The following is a 24,429-nucleotide window of genomic DNA, read 5'->3' as shown; positions in this document are numbered from 1 at the left end:
TGAGGCTGCCATATGTGAAGAAGCCAGGCCACATGCCAGTACTCCGCTCAGCAGTTCTGGTCTTCAAGTCATCCCAAGCCCAGACCGCCTGCCATGTGAGTAAATCAGCACTCAAGACGATTCCACACCTCAGCAGGGAAGTCATCCCTGCCTTTCAGTCTCCCAAGTGTTGGGGTAATGTGTTATGTGGCAAATAGTAACTTTAAAAAGAATACCGTGTGATAGACAAAATACCTGTGGACCAAGTGCAGCCCACAAGCAGACAATTAATGCTTGTTTGGTTTTTGGGGGGGGGGGTCTAATTGATCAATCAATCTTTATAGTGATAGGGCTTTGTCAATTTCACTGTCTAGTTCTGTTTTACTTTTATCACATATTTCAAATCAATGGCTCTTATATCTTTTTGGTTTATTTGGTCAGTTTATTAACGTAAAACACTCTTCTTTGCCCCTTTCACTGCTTTTCACATCTTCCATTTTGTATACTAATAGGACTGATACTTCTATATTCTCCTTGTTAAGCCCCACCTGGCAGGGGTTTTTCAAGCCTTTATTTTCATTCTTCTAATACTATTTTAATTACGTTTTTAGGTTGGATTTGATTTAAATTTTTTAACCCCTTGTGATATTGTCTTCTGATAAATTGAAACCATCCACTTATATTGTTTGATTTCTCTTCCTAGAATCTTTTTTTTTTTTTTTGATGAGGAAGATTGTCACTGAGCTAACATGTGTGCCCATCTTCCTCTGTTGTGTATGTGGGTCGCAGCCTCAGCATGGCTGATGAAGGCAGGTCTGCGCCTGGGATCTGAACCTGCGAATCCAGCCCACTGAAGCAGAGCACACCGAACTTAAGCACTACACCACTGGGTCAGCCCCCTTAATTTTTTTTTTTATAAATGTTTTTGGGGCCAGCCCTGTGGCACAGTGGTTAAGTTCCCACACTCTGTTTCAGCAGCCTGGGGTTCACAGGTTTGGATCCCAGGCACAGACCTACACACCACTTATCAAGCCATGCTGTGGAGGCATCCCTACAAAATAAAGGAAGACTGGCACACATGTTAGCTCAGCGACAATCTTCCTCCAGCAAAAAGAGGGAGATTGGCAACAAATGTTAGCTTAGGGCCAATCTTCCTTACTAAAAAATAAATAAGTGCTTTGTGATATCTTTTTTCCCCCCATTTTGGAAGACGGACTATGTTAAAAAAAATTTTTCTCTAACAGACTAAAAATCATATATTCTAATTCCATTCTTCTAGAAGTTATTAAACCTTTTTGTCTCAGGATTCTTTTACACACCTAGATTACTGAGGACCCCAAAATTGCTTATGTGGGTTACATCTATCATTATCATATAATTCACCTGAAAATAAAAATAAACCAATGCTATATTAACATCAAATTTTTGTAAAAAACAAAAAACATCAGTGAGAAGCGTGGCAGAATTTAACATTTTTGTAAGCCTTTTAATGCCTGCCTTAATAGAAGACAGGTGGATTCTCATAGCTGCATCAGCATTCACTGTTGTCCTGTCATTGTCATGTAGCCCCTGGAAAACTCCACCATTTACATGTGGCAGGAGAACGTCAAAAGCAAAGCATGTCTTAGTTTTCTTAGCGAAAATAGTTTTGTCTTTGAAGAGTCTCTCTAAAATCACTGAGCTTGCTCTTTTAACTCTGTTTTAAGTATCACGTTCTTCATCTATGAGCCTGGGGCCTCTCTGGTGATTTTGGCTTTTCTCCAACGTTGGGCAACACCTGGTACTGTGCTGCAGATCCCTGGAATTTCCTGCTCGCCCATCTGAACCCTGTCTGCCGCAGCTGCCAGTGAAAGGGTGAGACGTGCTGCCAGCTCTGATATGCTAGTAGCTAACCTTCTCAGTACTGGCATCCTCTTCCTTATGGAGTGTAACAGGGTCTACATCTTCCCCTTGAATAAGGCACTTTGATTCATTCTCCCGTATATGGTATCAGTTTAGCAACAAGTTCAACCAGTTTCCTTGCTTATCAATGCTTCCTCAATCCCATTTCTTTCTCTTATGTTAGTTTTTCATCTCAGAACACATCCTGTAAATGATGTATCTAATTATTTCTTACACAGTCTAGGCAGTAAAATTTGAGGTGGTGCATTTTTAAAGTGGCTCTAATTTGCCCTCTCAGATTCTTCCCAAACTGACCTAATTTTACCTATAGAAAGTATGAAACATACCTTCAAATCTAGTCATGTCAACTTCTTCACTGCTCTCCAAATATGAGATTCATGCCATAACCTAGTACCTATACTTTTGTTTACTACTCCCTTTTTTAATGCCCTCTCTGCTTATTCAACAATTTACAGCTCAAGGTCAAAGAACTAATTCCAACCACCTCCATTCAACATTTACATAGCAAAGGCAGACTTGGGGTGGGGGTAGGAAGTCCCCCAAATCAGTCACCTAATTGAGCTAAAACAGGCCGAATAGTCAGAAATTCTACTAAATTTTCAAAGTCTACTTTAAAGTCAGATGTCTAATGAAGCTAGTCTACCCTGATCTTGCCTTCTAATAGTTCCCTCAGAACTCCAGAAGTCTGAATTTAGAATGGTCCTTAGCAACCTATATCAACTACCTCATCCTACAAATGAAAAACTGCGGCACAGAATAGTTACTGCTTGTCTATGGTCAAATGGATGACATGCAGAAGCCTAAAATTTTCTGATTCCACTTCCAGAATTTTGTTCACCTCGCTACGTTAAGCATCCAAGTTCAACACTCTACCATTATTTCATGTACTTGTTTTAACAGTTTGTTTTAATCATTTGTTTTAATAGTTCTCCAGGTGACATTAATATCCTACCTGGGCTCAGAATCACTGATATTGAGTCTCTCAGGCTATAAGGAATTTGGATTTTATTTGTAATCTAAGAATGAAACTAGTAGGACTGATGTACTTGTTGTTAGGGGAAGAAGCAGAGGGGCAAGAACAGAAAATCCTCCATCCTGGAAGTTTTAAGAGATTGAATGAGCATTTATCAGCAAAGCTACATTAAGTGGAAGCTTAACCATGAGACGGTGATGGCCAAAGCCAGGAGTCTGATTGTTAAGACACACTAAACAATCAATAGGTACTGTCAGGTTGAAGGGAAAAGAAAATCTACAAAAGAGGGAACATTTGAAGTGTAAACTGCTCCAAAATAGACTTTATTAATCTATGAGTTATTCGACTAAATGGGGACTTATTTATGCCCTTATATTGCCATCGTATGTAAATTATGTAAAGATTTAGTCTTTCAATTAACATTTCAAAGACAGAGAGCCTACTTACAAAGTAAAAATGTTGTCTTCAACTGACTTAAAACCTAAACTACAAGCCCCATATTTTGACAGTTATATTAATTAATCCAAAGGAAAGTTTGAAGTTGCTTTTATTTCACCTGGAATATATTTTTCCTTTCAAACTAAATATGGATAATAATAAATTGATATAGGAATACAACAATAAAGATTATTCTAACTCAAAAATATTTATATCTTAAAGCAACTGAAATTTGAAATATATACTGTTTCATCAACTAGGTAATTTTCAAGTAATGCTCTTTTGCCTTTAATTTAAACTCTGAATACACCAGTCGCTTATTCTGAGTTCTCTCATTTGCCTGCATTCTTGCCATTTTCCCTATATGATGATGACAGGTCAGGTTATTTTAACCTTAGTGCTGTGGGAAAACATCCGGCTCCACTTCTCTCATTTATCGTATCCATCTGGTGCCTCTAGGCATTTCGATTTTATAAGGCACAAAAACAAACTCAGTGCGAAGTTGTTTCTAGTCCTCTTCGGTTAGCTTTGCAATATAAATGATATTTTTATGGTAAAATGGAGTATTTGATAAAGTCACGATAAAATCAATTATCCCAAACAATAAAACATATCTATGGCCGGCCCCATGGCCTAGTGGTTAAGTTCGCACGCTCCGCTTCAGCGGCCCAGAGTTTTACTAGTTCAGATCCTGAGCACGGACACGGACATGGCACTGCTCATCAGGCCATGCTGAGGTGGCGTCCCACATGCCACAACTAGAAGGACCCACAACTAAAATATGCAACTATGTACTGGAGGGATTTGGGGAGAAAAAGCAGCAAAAAAAAAAAGAAGATTGGCAACAGTTGTTAGCTCAGGTGCCAATCTTTAAAAAAAATAAATAAAACATATCTAATTGAAAAATCAATGCAAATTCATAGCATTTAATATTTAAGCTCAATATTTCATTAAGTTGAATATTTAAATTCAAAATACAGTTTTAAACAAGAAAATTACCTTTCAAAAGATGATTCAGGTCCATTGTGTCATGTAAGACTTTTTCTTTATATCTGTGGTCTACACTGGACTCTAACACTGAAGACTTGGAGGTGAGACTGGCCTCATGTTTTTCCTTCCCTTTTTTGGCCGATTTCAAAGATTTTGAATTATTTTTTAAGTCCTCAACATTTTCATATACTTCTTGACTCACGTTTTCTTGCCTTTTAACTTTTACTTTCTGATCATTTGACACACCCAGTTCAAAAGACTGAACAGGGCTGATGTCTGGAGTCGACAGAGGAGTTACATCTGTGACAGTATCTTCAGATTCCTCAGGGTATTCCCCGACTTTTGGGTTACGACTTGAAGGTTGTGTTCCTGTTGATTTTCTTCCTGGTTTATACTTCTGTTTTGGTGACAAGCGGGTTACACCAGATAGACGTTGCTTTAATGAGGGAGATGAATCAGATGTGCAGCTACCAGACCCTGCATCCGAACAATCTGTACCTGAACTTGAAGACGAGGAGGACAACGAGGAAGAGGAGGAAGACGAACTACTTCTGGAATGCGTTTTACTTGCGCCTTTTTTAAAGTTATTAGTTGTTTTAGCTGATTTGGACCTGACATGATGTTTTCTTCCATCGTCACTGCTCTCCTCTCCATCTGTATAGTAATCATCTTCACCTTCTTTCGCAATTTTGGGAATTCTATTTGGAACAGGCAAGTGTATTTTATGTCCTACTGCAGCATCACACAGTGTTTTTGATCTTGAAGAAGTGGCCAGTGATAAAGAATTTCTGATTTGTATATTATCATTATTAGAGTGTTCTTCCAAAGGAATTTTCTCTTTTCTTTCATTTCCTTTCTCAGTAAGATAATTTCTTTGTATTCCAAATTTCAAGTTTTCTGCATCTTCATCTATTCTCTCTTTAGGGTCATCATTTTGCTTATCAAAAACTAAGCTACTTTCACACTTCTCTGCTTCTTCAAAGTCACTGTCAAAGAAAGAATGGTCCACTTCACCTTCTGATATATCTCCAAACCGATCCATGATGGTAAAAATCTATCTGAAAAAGAGGAAAGTTTAACCATCAGACTAAAGGGTAATTTCCAAATGCTTTTCATTTTTATACAGTAATTGCATAATTTTCCCAAACTGAGAAGTTTGGTTAATATATAAAGAGAAACATGACCCAAAAAACCACAAAAACCAATAACTCAGTGAAGTGATAATGGGGCTACAGGGGTAATATCAAGTTGTACTAATGATTTGAAAAAATAAGTCTTAATAGTTCAGTTCAAAGAAAATAACAGATCATCAAGGCAGGCATATTACAAATATGGATACCAAGGCGAACCCTAAGGAAAATCTGCCTTCTGTAAATTACGTACAGTTAGAGTTCAGAACAAGAAAGGATGGTGTTAAAACCTCCTAAGATCAGCTAAGAAAGCCCAAACACACAGTATGTTAGTGGAAGCAGTTGAAGGAAGGTTGACAGACTTCCCGTGTCAGGACCTATCTTTGTCCTGTTCTCCTCCTTCACTGCAGTCAGTGGGGAAGAAGCAGGACACAACCCGTTAAAAATGAAAGTTCCCCTCTCTCTTCTTAAAGAGGAACAAAAACTGTACGGCACACATGCAGGCTGTACAGGTAGCTCAGAGTCAAACCTCTGAAAATTTAATCACCTGTGACATAACCACATACAGAGGATGACAGGGGAAGAGTCTCACTATGTTAAAGGAGTCTGGGATAAGAGATATTTCATCATAGACAAGCTACCCAAAATGGAAAAATTAAAGCATATTATTTAGACACATGGAGTTAAACATTAGAAGAAATGGATAAAAATGTTCAAAGTAGTTGCCTCGTGCACGGTGCAGGGACCTCTGTTTTAGATACAGACCTTAAATTACTAGCTGAGCTGTAAATTTATGTATGTACTACTAAGATAAAAATTAAAATTGATTTGAAAATATTTTAATACTGCATACAGCTGGAATTAAATTGGAAATGTCACTACAAAGTCGTAGCCTCTAAAAGTACTTTTCTTTCTTATTGGTGTTAGCAGCAGTGTCATACTATTACTAATAATCTTAATTCAGAGCGTGACTTCTAATGTTATTCTCCACCAAAAAAAAAAACAAGGATTCCTTGGAAGGCAGCTGATTCCATTTCTAGAGGCAAAGAAAAACAAGAAAGGCCTGGAGTATCTCATTGTTGCCAGAAAGCACAGTATTCAAATATGCCTGGGATAGTAGTAATAAAACAAAGAATCCAGTTTAAAGGGGCTTCCACTAAGGCAGACAATTTAGCACTGAAAAACAGAGAACACAAAATATACATAAAAATGAAAAAGGAATTCTGTGGCAAGTCATGAGTCCATAATGACCTTGAAAGCAGGCAAAGGAGTTATGTTAAAGGAAAGGAATATGTAAATTTCTCATAATAACATATAGTTAACAATCCAATTACATGCTCACTATACTCAAATTATGATTAATCCCATTATATCAAATCAAGCACTAAAAGATTATGTAATCTGTATCCTAAATCAGCCATGATACTCTGCAGCCTTTATTTAAATGACTCTGCGACCTACAAAAACAAGCATAGATGTGATTTTAAAATCAATCAAATTCATACATACTATTAATACTTATGTGATAAATATGATAGGTTAAAGTATGTGTGAAATACATTTTATCATTGGATAATTTTGTCTGCCTTTAAGATTTTAAAGAAGTGAAGAGATTCTGATGGATTAAACTTATGAAATTTTAACTGTCCTCAACTTTTAAATGCTTAAGGGAACCCAACTGATTAAATCAGTAAGTTTAGACTTATTAGGTTTATAAACAACAGCTTAGTGCTTAGAAAAATTTCTGTCATTAGATCTATAAGTGTGCCTTGTTGGGTGTTTGGGTACTTAAGTTTTCCTTTTTGATTTTTCTTAAGAAAATCAAATACACTACAATTGTAATTGTGCTGTCAATTAAGCAAGTTTGCAAATGGTTCACAATGTTCAGGGAAATTTAAGCTAGGTGAAAATTAAAGTACAAGTGAGTTCTGAAATTCTAACACACTATTAGATTTAAACTGAAATAAGATGTGTTAAGTAGATCTTAAAGATTTAATAAAAATTAGATTATAAAACTTAGACCTAATAAATATTAAAATACAAGAAATATTACTTCCCATAACATATGCCTTTTTTACATTTTAAAATTCAAATTGACAGAAGGGAGCCTCTTCCCCAAATCCTCAAAAAAAAAGATGTTTAATAAGGTTTTAGATGTCATATTTATCCACATTGAAATCAAAATTTACTCTTTAAGGAATTTATAAAAACTGAAACATCTCTTTTAAAGGCATTTGACAATTAATTTTCAGAACCACAAAAAAGCCATAAACCTTTCAAATCAGTTACCTTCATTTCTGGAAATTTATCCTAAGAATATAATATTAAAAAGAGGGAATGGTATTGATTACAGCATTCGTTGTAATACTGAATAAAACTTAAATAGAAAAATATTATGATTCCATCAAAATAATTATTTAAATCGGGAGTCAGCAAACTACTGTGCGTGGGCCAAATCTGGCCTGACATTTGTATCTGTAAAGAAAGTTTCACAGGCACACAGCCCCACTCATGGGTTTTGGTATCATCTCTGAGAGCTTTTTGCACTACAACTGCAGAGTTAAGAAGCTGTGACAGAGACTATACGGCCCACAAAGGCTAAAATATTGACCAACTGACCCTTTACTGAAAAAGTCTGTGGACTCCTGAGTTAGGTGACATATCACATGAAAAACATGGAATACAAAACTGTTAACCATACTGGATTAATAATACAATTTACACATTTAAACAAAAACTATAGAAAAAAAGGGCAAAATTAAGAGTTGACCTGTTAAAAGAAAAATCAACAATTCCACTGCATTTTTTTATATTTCCATTACTATTACCTAATAGTATCCATGCAATAAATTAAGCAAATAAGTGATGACTGGGAGTGTGCGCAGTGAAAAAGAATAAACTGAGTCAGACAAACCCAGGCTCAAACTTGGTTCTGCCACTTCCTGGTTGTGTGTTCCTGGGCACATGCACAAGAATGTTCATCAGAGTACTGTTTCTAATAGCAATGAGTTAGAAAAAAACTCAACGTCTAGTAAGAGGAAAATGGATACGCAAAACGTTGCATATGATATGCCATATATCAGTCAAAAAGGATGAGCTGAGATCTGCACAAATAACGTTTACTAAAAGAGCAGAATTAAATGAACAATACGATTATGTAAAACTTAAAAACATAATACCAAATTCCTCACAGTCACGAACATATAAATAAAGTTATACAGTAAACATCTAGGAGTATGAACCTATGAGAGGAGGGGAGGAATGAGGTTGGAAAGCGGGATAAAGGAGAAAAATAAAGAACCTGGGCTTTACTTAAATAGTACGATTGATCATTATCAATCCAATTCTGCCCACCTCTGAGAAAAATGAGAAATCAAAACAGTCCATGAATGGTGGATAGCTTTTATAAACAGTCATCAAATTCCAAAAAAAGTTACACTTTTTTGTAAGACAATTCACTCTTTAAGCCAAAATGCCAGGGGCTGGAATAAAAAAGCGTTGTAGTCATTGTTTTTTCCTTTCCCACTTTGTTACATGGTTAAGAATACTTTTGCGATTAAAGAAAATTTTTTAAGTTTCTTCAAATTTTAAAAACAAATGGCTTCATAGCATAGCCCAGAGCATAAATTTTCCTACTCAGTTTAAAAAAACAAATCATCCAAATCATTCCAAATTCCATCCCCAGAAAAACTTGTTCACATTTTTAAGGAAATAAAATTCCTCACATAACTAAGTCTCACTTGTGTTAGTGCTGTGCTTCTACTGCTGCTGACAGCTAAAATGTACTGAGTACTCATGTTAGTTAGCACTGTTCTAAGCACATTCTAAGTGTTAACTCATTTAATCTTTATAACAACTTTAAGAGGTTTTACCATTCCCACCGGCCGACGAGGAAAATGAGGGAGAGCAAGAACTTGCCCAAAGTCACCCAGCTGGTAGGTGGCTTTGGCCAGACTCTAAAGCAGGCAAGCTTTAAGGATCACGGTATCAACCACTGTTCTAATCTGCTTCGAAGGACAGTCCTTCCATAGGCTAGGATCTGAGATTTGGGGGTTTTTCTGACCTTTAAAACATACTGCTTCAATATCTATCATTTATTTGATGGTAAACAGTAGGCAAGTCCTCTCGTCACTGGGATTTTTAAAGGGAAACAGGACCTGTTTAGCAGTTGATTTTAGGAAGAGTTCTTTGTGAAAAAGGATGGTCTGTACAGTTAAAATTAGATACACATGTCAGCGTTTGCCACACATTTTGCTGGACTTATTTGCCATGCAGCAGTTTTCCTCTAATAAAGTAAACTGCAACAAATCTCACTGGCCCACAAATTCAATCACCCAGTAGCCTTTGGTAAATTAAGAAGTGTTAATCTAAGTAACCAGAACTTAGAACTCTGAATTAATTGTGGTTCCCCCTATCCCAATCTGAGCTTGTGACCAAACCCCCTTTCCAAAGAAAGTAGGGAATTCCAAGGCTATTTCTGGAAAGGAGAGGGACAATTCTGGAAGTCACTAAACTAGAAATGTTTCCAGCACGCCTGCTTTTTCTGTGTGGCGTATCAGAAGAACTTCTGTTAGTGACCCCCGACGAGCTTCGTGAGACCATGTAAAGTCCCTCATGCCCATGCAGGCACATAATCAACCTCTGGGCCAACAACTCTCCCTACCCTCCCAGCTCCCCAACGGTCCTGAAAGGAAAAGACTCTACCCTACACATTAGGAAGGAAGGAACCAAGGCCTAGCAAATTCAAATGACTTGGTCACTTTAAATCATTAGTTTGTGGCAAGTATGCCTCTACGACATCAAGCTTTATCAAACTTGTGAATAAAACTGAAAGATTCTGGATAAACGGAAAAGAAGCTAATACTCATACAGACTCTATTACATGCCAAGCACTGTTCTAAGCACTTATTCACTGCACAACTCATTTAATACCGGTAAAAACTCTGAAGTCAGAGATGAGGAAACTGAGGCACAGAGAGGTTAACTAACACGCTCAAGATCACACAGCTAGAAAGCAGTAGCGAGGATGTGAATCCAGGCAGCCTGGCCAGAGTCAACACTCTTAATGACGAGGCTATACTGAAACAAGCAGAGGAAAATGAGTAAGCCAAAACCTAGTGGGGAGGGATAGTCTAAAACAGCCAAATAACAGCAGCACAGATAGAGAATGGGAGAAAGTGAGAAGGGAAGGTGCACTGAGGACCCCAGGTTAAAAGCAGGTTCATCGAAAAAAGACTTGGAGCTCACAAGTGGCAAAAGCATGACTTGGAAACCAAAAGACTAGAATGTTCATCAGTCACACTGGGATAGCAATATACAGTCTATGACAACCTGCATTATATTCTGCTGGGTCAAACCACTTCTTGAACGAAGAATTTAGTTCCGGGTATTATGGCAAAGAGTCTAGAATCGAAGTCACGATAAATGGTTCACAGAACGAGGAGCTCATAGCTGGTAAAGGCAATGACTAAGCGGAAGGGTGTATTTAGATACTCGAAGGACTGTGAAAGGAAAAAAGGATTTTAGGGGCCGGCTGGTGGCACAGCAATTAAGTGCGCACATTCCACTTCAGACGCCTGAGGTTCACCAGTTCGGATCCCGGGTGCGGAAATGGCACTGCTTGGCGTGCCATGCTGTGGTAGGCGTTCCACATAGAAAGTGGAGGAAGATGGGCACGGATGTTAGCTCAGGGCCAGTCTTCCTCAAAAAAAAAAGGGAGGAAAAAGAAAAAAAGATGTTAGAGATGGTGTTTGTAGTTCCAGAGGTGGAACTCGCATCAACACATAGAGTGCATAAGAGAGCTGCTCTGAGATGAACATAAGAACTGCTCAAGAATGGAATGGGCAACTTTCTAAGATTATGAGCCATAAGTCACTAGGTAATGCTGGAGCAAAGATGAATGTCCACTTGCTGGGATGCTGCAGAGGGAATTCACGCATTAAGAGGACGTGATCTTTCCCAACCCTAATATTTTATGACAGAGGTCTAAATCCCAAAGTCTATCGGTAAGCCAAATGATTACAGATACTCCTTTGAAATCCCTGTTTTTTACAGCTAACAGTTTCCTGCCTTGCTTGTCTCCTTACCAGACTGGCAACTCCTAATATCTTGTTCATCTTTATATCCCCAGTACCTAAAGTAGGACCTGACAAATTACGCATTCAAAGAGTATTTATCCCATGAAAGAGTTTGGAGTTGAGAGACTTAAAACTGAGCCCTAGTTCTGATCTTTGCAGCTATGTAAGCAGAAAAATCACCTCCTTTTCCTTGGTAGTTTCCCACAATGGTCCCTCACCTGTCCCAACACACATCAGAATTAACTATCCTCTTATCTGTTTACATGGTTCATGCAGTCCCCAATAGCTGTAAACATCGCCTTCTTAAGTGGTCACGATTCATGAGAGATGGTCGACAGTCCAGTGCCTGGGACTTTTCAGGTTTAAATTTAGGTTCCTAATATCCAACCGATAGGGTTATTGTAAGGATTTAAACATTCCGGTGATTTAACTTGATTTACGGAAAAGTCATTCAACGATCCCGTCCACTGCGCAATCCTTTCGATAATACTCCAAGGCGAGATTCAATTTACGTTAGAGAGTCATAAAAATAAGGAGTTAATAAGACAGTAAAGATTCTCTTTACTACAACATATTGGGAAAGGGTAAAAGTTAAAAGACAGTTCATCAGACCACAGGAACCCTTGTGATGCTCAAGGAAGACAAGTATTTGCCAAAGCTGCCTGGGCACCTACCCATTCGTAAAGCTCCTGCCGAGCCAGCAACAGAAACACTAACGCTTTCACGATACATCAGGAAAACACACAAGAACCTGGCGTTTCTTAAACTGTCACTTTGCTCCGTGACACTACATTTCTGTAGTTAGACACATCATTTCGTTCAAAGAAGGTCACCGATTGGGTACCCGAAAATCTCGACCCAAAGTTAAACACCTGTTTCCCAAAACCTAGAGGCTCCGTTCACCAACCCATCGTGACCCCGCGAGGTAGCGGAAGATAAGTGACAGCCCCGCGGGGCTCAGGTTCAAGTCCGCCGAGGCGGGCGGTCCGCTGAGCCCGGATCCTGGGCGCGACCACTTCTTAAGTCAGGGCCGACCCCGACCCACGCCACCCTCGAGGGCGTCCTGAGGGCAGGCCGGGCCCTACCCACCGTACCCCACGGAACCCCAGGCCCGACGCCTTTGCTGCGGTTACACCCGCGGCCCGAGGGGCTGGCCGGGTCGGAGAGGCGGCGGAGCGAAGGGCTGGGGGCTTCCTCCTACCTACCCCGAGTTCCCGCCGCGGCCTGGGCTCCAGAGAGGGGAAACGGATGCCGAACCGAGGCGAGGAGGGGGACGGGAAGAAGGGGTCGCCCACGCGCCGCTCACCTGGGCGCCGCCCGCGGCGTCCGAGGCTCGCGCGCACGCGCCGGCGCGCTCCCGCAGCTGCGCCGCACCGGCTTCCGGAAGCGGGAGAGCGGAAAGGGAAAGGAGGCGGCAGGCGAAGAGCCGCGTTGCCGCGGAAACGGGGCGTGGCCAAACGTGCGGGAGGGGCGTGGCCAAACGCGCGGCTTCTCGCGGCTCCTCGGGAAGGGTGGGCGTCATAGAGCGCGGCCCGGCGAAGGCTAGAGAGGGTCGAGCAGTCCCGCCCGGCCGCAAGAGGTCGGACTGACGACTCAGCTCTGGGCTGGGGAGGGACGGGTGAAGAAATGAGTCGTCTGGCCCCTCAGTTGCCCCGTGCACGATCAAGATGTTGCTGCTGTTAACGGCAGTCTGGGTGCGCCTAGTTGTTATAGTGGTGTAGGGGAGGAAGACATTTCCGCTTCCCAAATGTGGGTTCGTCTGGCCGGAGAATGAATTAAACTCACATGAGACAGAATAGCAAGAGAAAATTAAACAAAGCTTTATGAGGAACCATGGCCCGGGGTCTTTCTTCCCGAAGGAAGAAAGGGCACCGGAGAAGTGGGGTGCACAGAGTGGTTATATACCCCCAAACAGGGTGTTTCACATGTGATTGAAGTGTCCCTCCCACAATAGTCACAAGATTGCCCTGTCAGCACAGGGCTTGATGGACACAGCAGGTAGTGGTCTGCTATCTTGGTGGGTGTAGCAGGAGGCAAGTCTATTGTCTTGAGCTGGGTGGTCACAGGTGAGCTCAGCAATCAGTTCCTAGCCTAAGGAAAGATGCATAATCCTTAAAGAAATGCCAGCGTTGAGAGGGGGAGGGAAGTTAGTTACAGGAGGTTACCAGACTAGCACAATAAAATGCAGATTTAAGTCCTTGCCTTTGGCATTGATTAAGAGTTTCTAGAGAGAAGGTCATCTCCTTTCTTGTTCCTGGTACAGAGAGGGAGGCACCTTTTACAGGTAGAGATTTACCTTACAAATGTAAATGTGTCCTAACAAAGGGCAAGTTCCACTCCTCAGAGCCTCCTTCCCTGTCCCAGTTTATCAAAAGCAATCAGCCTCAAATATTCCTGATGCCAAAGAGACATATCTTGGGGTGGCCAATTCCAGACCCCCACGGTGGCTAATTTAATATGGAAAGCTGCTTTAATTGTTTTGTAATTCCTTACCCAAACAGCAACGACAATAATAAAAATGGGAGTGATGTTGACGCGGGGTCGAGTCGTCGAAGGAAAGATTTCTTGGACTCTCAAGATCTGGTAGTAGTGCTCTTTTATTTAGAGTATAGTGTGGAATAGCATGGGGACAGGACCTATGGGCAGTCAGGCTACTGTGTGGGGACAGGGCCCACGGGCAGGAGGAGCCACTGCTGCCGCCCTGAGTTGAGGGTTAGGGTTAATTTTATAAGGCATGGGTATATGAGTCATCTCTTTACAAGACAAAGGAAAGAACATGAAAAAAGTTAAAATGGTATCAGTGCAGATGGGGTCTGGTCATTGGGTGATCCCATGACTTTTAGACAAGAATCAAATCGGATTAAGTAAAGGTCAGAAGCCACCACCCTAAATCAGTTACATGAGATTGCCAGACAGCAACCAACCCAAGTTCTGACCTTCCCCATTAAGAGTTTCTAGAGACAAGGTCATCTCCCTTCCTTCACAAATGCAAATGTCTCTCAAAAGGGCAAGCAAATTCCAGTCCTCGGAGCCTGCTTCTCATCTGCAGTTTTAAAATTAACCAGCCTAAAATCCTCATCAATGTGTCTTTGTGGTTGTTTATATTAGCAAAGTTCAGTTAGACAACTAGTTAGTTCCATGGGCCAGGGGCTGGTAACACATTAGAAAGTTCTCTATGACTGATAAATGAGATGGGTAGTTAAAACAAGATAAGAGAAAAATGATCTGTGTAAGAGATAGTGAATGCCACAGTTTTTCAGTTTTGAACTCACAGGCACATATAGTAGGTGTGGCAGAATAATGATGCCCAAAGGTCCACATCCTATACCCCAGAACAAGCAGTGAATGTGCTGCTTTACTTGGCAAAAGAGATTTTGCCGATGTGATTAAGGAGCTTGAGATGGGAAAATGGACCTGGATTATCCAGGTGAGCTCAGTGTAATTACAAGGGTCTTAAGAGGAGAGGCAGGAAGTTCGAAGTCAGTAATAGGAGACATGGCCAGAGAATCAAGAGATTGTAATGTGTCGACAAAAATAATCCATAACCAATCTATAAATGAAAATTTGGGTGAGTTTATTCTGAGCTGTAATCTGAGGACCATGGCCTGGGGCCTTTCTTCCAAAAGGAAGAAAGGGCACCAAAGTAGTGAGGTGTACAGAGTGGTTATATACGCCCAAGCAGGACGTTTCACATATGATTGAAATGTCCCTCCCACAATAGTCACAAGATTGCCCTGTCAGCACAGCGCTTGATGGACACAGCAGGTAGTGGGTCTGCTATCTCAGAGGACATAGCAGGAGGCAAGTCTATTGTCTTGAGCTGGGTGGTCACAGGTGAGCTCAGCAATCAGTTTCTAGCCTAAGGAAAGATGCTTAATCCTTAAAGAAATGCCAACGTTGGGAGGGGGAGGGAAGTTGCACCTTCATCTCAAGGGCCTTTGTTCTTGCCATAGGGAATGTCTAAAGCAGATATACAATGCATGCTCAACAGCCACAGTCAGGCCCTTTTGGGAAGACAAGGTCAGGCCGAATTAGGTTTATACCAAATGGCTTCCTCATACTCTCCAATATATCCTATTGCTTGACATTTTTATTTGTCAAATGTACACCTTGATGACTATAGTTAGCAATACTGTATTGTATATTTGAAAGTTGCTAAGAGAGTAGGTCTTAAAAGTTCTCATCACAAGGAAAAAAAGTGTAATTGTGAGGTGATGGATGTTAACTAAACTTGTAATCATTTCATAATATGTACACATATTGTTATGTTGTACACCTTAAACTTATATGATGTTATATGTTGATTATATCCAAATAAAACTGGAAAAAAATTTTTACTCTTAATTAAAATAAAACAGCAAGAGGTCGGAGTGACGTGAGGAAGGGACTGTGAGCCAAGGAAAGCAGGCACCTCTGGAAACTGACAAAGGGAAGAAAAGGGATTCTCTCCTGAAGCCTCCAGAAGGAATGCAGCCCTGCCAGTACCTCGATTTTAGACTTTTGGCCTCTGGAACAGTAAGAGAATAAATTTGTGTTGTTTTAAACTATTCAGTTTGTAGTAATTTGTAATAGCAGCAAACAGAAACTAATACAATAGGTACCGAATAAATATTTTTTTACATGAAAATATAAAGTTAGTAAGTATGGGTTCCATAGCCTAGGGAGGCTCACTAAGGAATTGGCTCTATTTTAGTTCTTCATAATGCATTTTGTTCTTGTTGGTTGTAACTACCAGCAAGTACAGAGAATCACTTCTCTGTTCTTTTTGTACGCAAAAAGGAAGGATTTCACTTAATTCTGCTGGGTGAAACTATACTGGCACCATTTCCCAGGGATGATTGCCTCCTCTTTGGTCCAAAGTTTATGGGGCCAGCCCAAAGCATAGTGGTTAAGTTCACATGCTTAGCTTTGGTGGCCCAGCAGCAGGTTCAGATCCTGGGTGCAGACCTACACCACTGTCAGCCATGCTGTGGTGGTGACCCACATATAAAGTGGCAGAAGATTGGCACAGACATTAGCTCAGGGCTAATCTTCCTCAGCAAAATAAAAGTTTATTGTATAGAGGAGTTGAATAGACATTTTTCCAAAGAAGGTATACAAATGGCCACTAAGCACATGAAAAGCTGCTTAACATCACTAATTATTAGAGAAATGCAAATTAAAACCACGAGATCCCACTTTGCATGCATAAGGATAGTTATAAAAATTAAACATTAAAAACAGAGGGGCAAGCCCTGTGGCCAAGTGGTTAATTTTGCACGATCTGCTTCGACAGCCCAGGGTTTAGCAAGTTTGGATCCTGGGCACAGTCCTAGCACCACTCATCAAGCCATGCTGAGGCGATGTCCCACATGGCACAACTAGAAGGACCCACAGCTAAAAATATATACAACTATGTACCTTTGGGCTTTAGGAGAAGAAGAAAAAGTAAAATCTTTAAAAAAAATTAAAAACAGAAAATAACAAAGGTTAGCAAGAATGTGGAGAGATTGAACCCTTGTGCGTTACTGGTGGAAATGGAAAATGGTACAGTCACTACAAAACTACGGCAGTTCCTCAAAATATTGAACGTAGAATTACCAAATGACCCAGCAATTTCACTTCTGGGTATGTACCCAAAAGAACTGAAAGCAGAGTCTTGAAAAGGTATTTGTACAACCATGTTTATACAGTGTTATTCATCACAGCAACAATGTGAATGTACTTATTGCCGCTGAACTGCACACCTAAACATGCTTAAAATAGGTGCCGGCCCCAGGCCGAGTGGTTAAGTTTGAGTGCCGGTTCAAATCCTCAGCATGGACCTCGCCCACTCATCAGGCCATGCTGAGACGGCGTCCCACATAGCAGAGCCAGAAGGACCTACAACTAGAATATACAACTATGTACGGGGAGGCTTTGGAGAGAAAAAGAAAAAAAAAAACGATTGGCAACAGATGTTAGCTCAGGTGCCGATCTTTTTTAAAAAAAAGATGTTAAAAATGGTTAAAATAGTAAATTTTGTGTATATTTTACCATGATAAAATATAAAAACCAAAAGAGATGATTCTATCTCAACTTTAATTTTGGCTCTTTTTCTGGCCTAAGAATGTGTAAAGTTTTGCCTTTGTCCTGGTTTTCTTTTCCTGCAAAGAGCACTTCCTCGGTCATCTATATTGAATGAATGAACCAATGAATGTGTGAACTAGATTGTAAATAAGCTACTTCAGGATGGAGATTTTATTTGCTTTGTGCCTCTTTACAGTTCTGGTCATAGAAGGTCATCAATTCATAGGTGAAGAAAGGCCCCTCCCCCAATTCACTGAATCTGGACTCTTGTCAGAAAAGATGTAAATAATATCCTCTCTCCGCATTTGGAAAATTCCTTCTCACTTATTTGTAAGCGTCTTGAAACAGAATATAAGTTTAAACATTTTTATAGAGAGCTATTAAAAGACCTTTCCATACTATCTGGCAGTTTTTCATTTATGCCAAACTTTCTTTATGATATAAGCAAGTGTACGCCCAGTGGAAAGCTTTTCTCTTTTTTAGTTGAGGAATCAAATTTTGAAGAATGATGTCTTTACTGGCTTAAAGTTTATAAACCAACTTGAAATTAAGTGCAGTTAAGTTTCATATTTTTTGAGGATCTAAAGGGGTAGTTCAAACTATCTAAATGCTATAAAAAATAGAGGAAACTGAGAGAACAAAATGACAAATTTGCAAACATGATAACATCTGAATTTTTCTTAATTCCCACAAAGCAGAATTAGTAGGTCTCTTCTTGTCACCATAGAACTTTGTAATACCTTTATTATACTGTGTATTACATTGCTTTATGCTTTTCCACCGTCTTCTTACTCCCCCACCCCAATTAGAATGTGGGCTCTTCAAGGACAGAGACCATATTTTTTTATACTTTTTGTTTATTTATTTATTTATTTTTGCTGAGGAAGATTATCTTCCCCTTTTTTTGCTTGAGGAAGATTTGCCCTGAGCTAACATCTGTGCCAATCTGCCTCTATTTTCTATGTGGGTCGCAGCTACAGCATGGCTGCCAATGAGTGGTGTAAGTCGTTCCTGGATCTGAACCTGTGAACCTGGGCCACCAGAGCAGAGCAGGCGGAACTCAACCACTGCTCCATGGGGCTAGCCTGTATACTATTTTCTAACAAAGCACCTGGCTAACGTTTTTGGACTGAATGAAAGAATGAATAGAAGTCACAAACTACCTTCCAGAAGTTTATGCTCTATTTAAAAGTCAGGCGAATGCAATTGTTATTGTGTTGGTTTTGTAAGGACATTATTTGTATAATGTAAAAAGCAGTTTTTTTTGTCCTTTGACATTACATTACCTTTAACTATTATATTTGAAGGATAGCAAATGCAGGAGAATACTATAATTTAGGTCCCACTATCAACTGACTGTGTGATTTTGGGTCAGTCATTTAACTTCCCTGAGCCTATTTCCTCGTCCGCAAAATGGGATTATAATAATTATCTTTTTGCCTTTATAGAGTTGTAGTGAGGAACATGTGTTTTAAAAAGGTCTTCCAAAAATTAAAGTTTCCATTCAAATATGAAGTACTATTTTTATTAGCTTTTTTGTCTACCCAATTATTCTAGATATATTAGTATAGAAGAATATCAGACTTATTCATTCAAATATATTTGTTAAGGGTCTACTCTGTGCCAACACCTGTTCTGGACTCTGATTAATTCTCTAATATTAATTTTTACTTTCAAGAAGTATGTTGTCTTTCCTATAGTGGATAAATGACAGAGACATTGACTTCTTTTAAGTAGCATATAAAAGCTTTCTACAATATTAAACACATAGTGTTAATCCTAAAATATTCAAAATCCTTTCCTAATTTATGTGAGTAATCAATAATTGTGCACTGCCTATTTTATATTTTACTCTGCTTGTGACAAATATCATGAAACAGCATATACATCAGTTCAAAAAGTTTTTCAGGGCCGGCCTGGTGGTGCAGCAGTTAAGCATGCACGTTCCACTTTGGCAGCCTGGGGTGCGCCGGTTCAGATCCTCGGTGCAGACATGGCACCGTTCATCAAGCCATGCTGTGGCAGGCGTCCCACATATAAAAAAGTAGAGGAAGATGGGCACGGATGTTAGCTCAGGGCTAGTCTTCCTCAGCGAAAAGAGGAGGATTGGCAGATGTTAGCTCAGGGCTGATCTTCCTCAAAAAAAACAAAACAAAACAAAAGTTTTTCAGCCCGCGTGTGTTTTGGAGGAATTAGGTAAGTACAAACACTTTATTTTCTTTCTTTATAATCTGCTGGACAATAATACGGGATATCAAAATCTAAGTGAGCTAGCTTAGAATTTTTTTTTTTTTTTTTTTTTGCTTTTCATAACTTGAAAATATTGCAATAAAATAAAGCTAAATGATATGGCTGTATTACCAAACCCTCAGCTGGCAAACGGTTGTACATTGCCTCCCTTGCTGCATCCTTACGCAGGCTCTTTTCTCTATCTCATAGGCAGATGGGAGTAGCTTATGAATAATTATCAATTCCAGGAACAAGAAAAGTGAACTTTAACATATTTTGAGTGACAAGTCACTAGATGCTACTGATTTTGGTGAGCAGCCAGAAGATCTACCAGAAACTGATTAGTGTATTCTAACAAAGTAAATTGGGTAGGTTGTTAAAGTAACAGCACTAACGAATTATGCCTCCCTATGTTTAAGCCCGTGTGTAGGCCCGTCCCTTATTTAACTCCTGGTTGGGCCATAAGATATGCTTTGGCCAATGGGAAATTAGCAAATGTAAGATGAACAAAGCTTGTACATTGCATCCCTGAGATTGTCCTGTGAAGAAGCCCAGGCTCACTTCTTGGAGGATAAGAACACAGGGAGCAGGGATGACCCATCTCAGCAGAGGCTCCATAGACCAAGTGGCTCCAGCCTATACCCCAGGAGACCACAGCTTTATTAGTGACCCCAGGCAAGACGAGCAGAACCGCCCAGCTGACCCCAGCCCGAACTGCTGACCCATAAAATCATAAGCAAATAAAATGGTTATTTGGTGGTAGTATGTTATGCAACAATAGATAATTGACACACCACGTTTCCCTGAACTTCAGGTCAAAACTTAGATAAATTAAAATTATCCCTTTTTTGGGTTCTACCTTTGTTAATTCTTTATCTTGTCACTCGCTAATTTAATTTACAGTACTTTCCTTTGTAATTCCTTTTCTCTTCGAAGATTAATACGAAGACATTTCTGCCTGAAATTTTCCCAATCTGAGTATTTTTACTTACGAATATGGAACCCCACCCAGCATAATTTATATATATACGTTCTAAAATTTTGTTCAGAGATTCATCTTCTTCTTAGAAATGCGGCTTTCACATTCTACTATTTGTTTTTAAGGTATTTTATCATTTCTTACTTTTCAAAGTTTGACCACACTTATGTCTATATCTGTATTTTCTGTAAACCACGCTCTGTTTGAAAGTTTACAAGAAAGAGAGATAGAGTGGTTAACTGATCTGTTAGGGTCTTACAGTGAATCATTAGAAGAAACTAGAAGGGTATCTAGGTCTTTTGATGCATGTTAACATCTTTACTCACAATTTTCCCCAAAGTAGTCAAGGGCAAACACTGTGTATTTCTCTCTAATCCTGTGACTACCTCCAAGATGGGACAGGGGGGTTAAGGTGAAATATGCTTAATCGTGAAGAGGAAGATGCGTTACATATTTTGACAGGGATCAGGTATTGCCTACCAATTTACACTAATATTTTAAATGTCAATTTTTGTCTCTTAATTTATTCTTATCTCTGTGAGTTAAGGCAGATGTCATTCCCATCTTACATAAGAGAATAACTAAGATAGCATTCAATTATAACCTGCCAGGATGTACTGACTATAAGGAATACAAATAAGGCATCCCTACTTAGCTTGCCCTTTAATGCTTAGACCTGGTAGGACTCAACACCGACTTGCGGGATGGAACACCTGCATCCTAATTTTACACCTGACTTAGAGCCTCTTCTCCCTCAGCACCTCCTGATCCCAGTCTCTCCCTTGGACCTCCTCACCTTACCTCACCTCTCAGTGTTCCTCAAACTTTGCACAGGATAGAGTCCCAACTACTACTTGTTAAGTAAATGCACGAAGTGTCCATGCTGACTTAGCAGCCATATGGCGTATGCTTTAAGGAAGTTTTCTGATCACAAGTGTACATTTCTCCAGATCTGCATTATTCTTGGGGACAATATACAGATGTGTTGGAAAGATCATGGTCTTATGAGTTATAGATCAGGGCTCTCAATAAAAGTCAGATCAGTTTCCGCTTTCACTGATTCATGTTAAGATCACTTAGCACTTGTTGGGGCTGGCTGAGATACCAGCTATACGTACAAAGCAACAAAACTAAACATTTTTTTTTTTAAGATTTTATTTTTTCCTTTTTCTCCCCAAAGCCCCCCAGTACATAGTTGTATATTTCTCATTGTGTGTTCTTCTAGTTGTGGTATGTGGGACGCTGCCTCAGCGTGGTTTGATGAGCAGTGCCATGTCCGCGCCCAGGATTCGAACCAACGAAACACTGGGACGCCTGCAGCGGAGCGCGCGAACTTAACCACTCGGCCACGGGGCCAGCCCCAAAACTAAACATTTTTAAGTTCATGAATTTAAATCCTGTTTTTTCTCCTCTGTAATATGGGATGACTAAATGACAAAATTTTTAGGAAGCACGATGGCATAGTGGTTAAATGCACAAGCTCTAAAGCCGGACCACATGGGGTGATAACCAAATCCTAGCTCTGATATTTATCAGCTTTGATAAATATCAAATATGTTTATCAGCTTTGATACGTTGAGCAAGTTATTTTACCTTCTGTGCTTGTTTCCTCTTGTGTGGATGGAGATAACATTATCAGGGTTGTTGTGAAGATTAAATGAAGCATCTCTACTGCTTAGAACAGTATCTGGCACACAGTCAGTGCTCAATTAGTTACCATTATTGTCAGCTATGGGTTTAAATCCGAAAATGGATATAAGGCCCTCAGCACAGAGTCCCTGGCCTGTAAATGATCAAAAGATATAGTTGTGATGGTTGGGAAGAACAAGCCACCATGCTTTACTTGAAATAATTTGGATTTGTAGGGTATACTTTGAGGAGCCCCGTGGGATGACAATTAACTATTTTTATTAAAAAAAAAAAGAAGGCAAGAACAGGAAGACAGTAACTTCCTTTGAGGTCATCACCTAGGCATGGCAGAGTCACATCTGGCATAAGGCACACATTATCTCCCTCTCTTGGACTCACAAACATGTGAGAATAAAGTGTCCCATGAATACTAATTAATATGAAAAACAACTTTTTAAAATGACAAATGTGAATACATTTATTTTTGTACAGATACATAAAATAATTCATTTCTATGCTGTTTTGTTAGAGCTAAATGTTAGGGATAATTTTTTTAGACCTCTTACTTCATCTCCTACTTGAAATCCATGCCATTCCAGGGAAATTTATTATGAAGACATGAATACACAGGTGGGCCGTGTCTTTCTATGGACACCAGCATTTCTTCTTTTGAATAATAACCTCTTGGATAATACTGTGTTTTAAAAGAAAAAATATCCACTAAATATTTTAGTTTATACTGTATGAATGTTGAATTTTTTTCTTGTTGAAATGACACAGATGATTCTTTATAGAAAAACAGTATAGTCATAGTATTTGAAAATATATTTTAATGCTTATTTTTCTTAACTGTGCTTCCTTCGAAGCAAGATATGACTCAATTTATCAGAAAACAATAGCGTTTTAAACTGTTGAAATTCTTCATGATTGCTGCATGGGTCCTGGGCTTTTGCTTTTAAATTTTTCCCGTATTCTTATCTTTATTTGTTACTGCTTCTCTCATCTACTTACTTCTCCTTCCCTTTTTTCCCCTATTCTTGATTTGCCCTCTCTACTCATCACCCCCCTTTTAAATAATCATTAATCTCTTTAGAATTCCTTTATTTATCCATTAAAGATACATCTGCTGCTTTATTGGTCCTAGCAGTAATTACCAGTATTCATCTAGCACATTGGCATCTTCTCAGCAAGCATTATCTGTATATTAATGCTGGAACCATGACAGAAGAGGAAAATACGTCTTCTAAAAATTATCAGGACCACTTTCACTCGCATGAGTAATAGCATTTGTACTGAATTGTTGGCAACGAAAATACCGGGACTTGGAGCCAAAGTGATGATGGCAGCTGTGTATACCCTCTGGCACCAGGCGGACTTCTCCGGGTCTCTCCAGACTAGAGATTGCAAGCTTCATTTACTCCTCCACTTTTGTCTGACTCCTTCCCTGAGGGGGCTGGGTAGGAGAAGGAAGGTTGTTAGGGGAACTGTGTTAAAGTGAGGATCTGAAATGGTTGCCTATTTAATCTAAGTGGCAAGTGAAAACGAGGCAGAAATCTGGGGGGCTGTAAGCACGCGAGGAGGTTACTCGTCAGTACCGAGCGAGGATTAAGGGATCACCTGAGCTCGGGAATTACCAATGCTCCTGACACCTGCAGCAAAATTTTCCATCGACAGACGGTACCCTGGGGGCGGGGCGGGGGAGCGCAGGACGGAGCAGTGTCCGCCGGGATTGGTCGCGCCCCCTCCCCGCGGGGCAGCAGCGGGGCGGACCCCGCCCCCCGCCGCGGGGGGCGGCCGGGCAGGGCGGGGCGGGGCGGCCCCGGCTGTCACTCAGCTGGCCGCGCAGGCTCTCCGCCCCACGGCTGACGCGCGCTCCGGGGCCGCCCCCGCTGCCGCTCCGCCTCGGGCTTCGCTGGCTGAAGTCACAACACGGGCCGGCTACCTGGGCGCGCCCGGCGGGCAGCTGCGGGCCGGGCGCCGGGTGGCGGCGCGGAGGGGTCGCCGAGAGGAGCCCGGCGGCGTCTGTTGGAGCCGTTCCCCCGGGGGGCCGCCGGC

The 24,429-nt window shown here is 40.4% G+C and overlaps 1 protein-coding gene across 4 annotated transcripts in view; it reads right to left on the bottom strand.

The window, feature by feature from the left end:
• The window catches only part of CFAP97 (cilia and flagella associated protein 97), a 36,614-nt gene extending 23,687 nt beyond the window's left edge, over positions 1 to 12,927 (bottom strand). Inside the window, exons 1-2 of one of the 4 annotated variants that reach the window (XM_014839511.3) lie at positions 12,796 to 12,927; positions 4,292 to 5,340 (exon numbers count right to left, since the gene is read on the bottom strand). In XM_014839511.3, coding sequence (XP_014694997.1) covers positions 4,292 to 5,324 — 1,033 coding nt within the window. In that variant the 5' untranslated portion in view covers positions 5,325 to 5,340; positions 12,796 to 12,927. Of the gene's footprint in view, positions 1 to 4,291; positions 5,341 to 12,694 lie in introns of all 4 variants that reach the window. The other 3 variants (XM_014839513.3, XM_014839514.3, XM_014839515.3) reach the window with 3 other exon arrangements.
• Between the last annotated feature and the right edge of the window lie 11,502 nt (positions 12,928 to 24,429).

The sequence above is a fragment of the Equus asinus genome, chromosome 27, assembly GCF_041296235.1.
Source record: "Equus asinus isolate D_3611 breed Donkey chromosome 27, EquAss-T2T_v2, whole genome shotgun sequence".
Lineage (NCBI taxonomy): Eukaryota > Metazoa > Chordata > Mammalia > Perissodactyla > Equidae > Equus > Equus asinus.
This window is presented reverse-complemented; position numbering and strand designations above follow the sequence as displayed.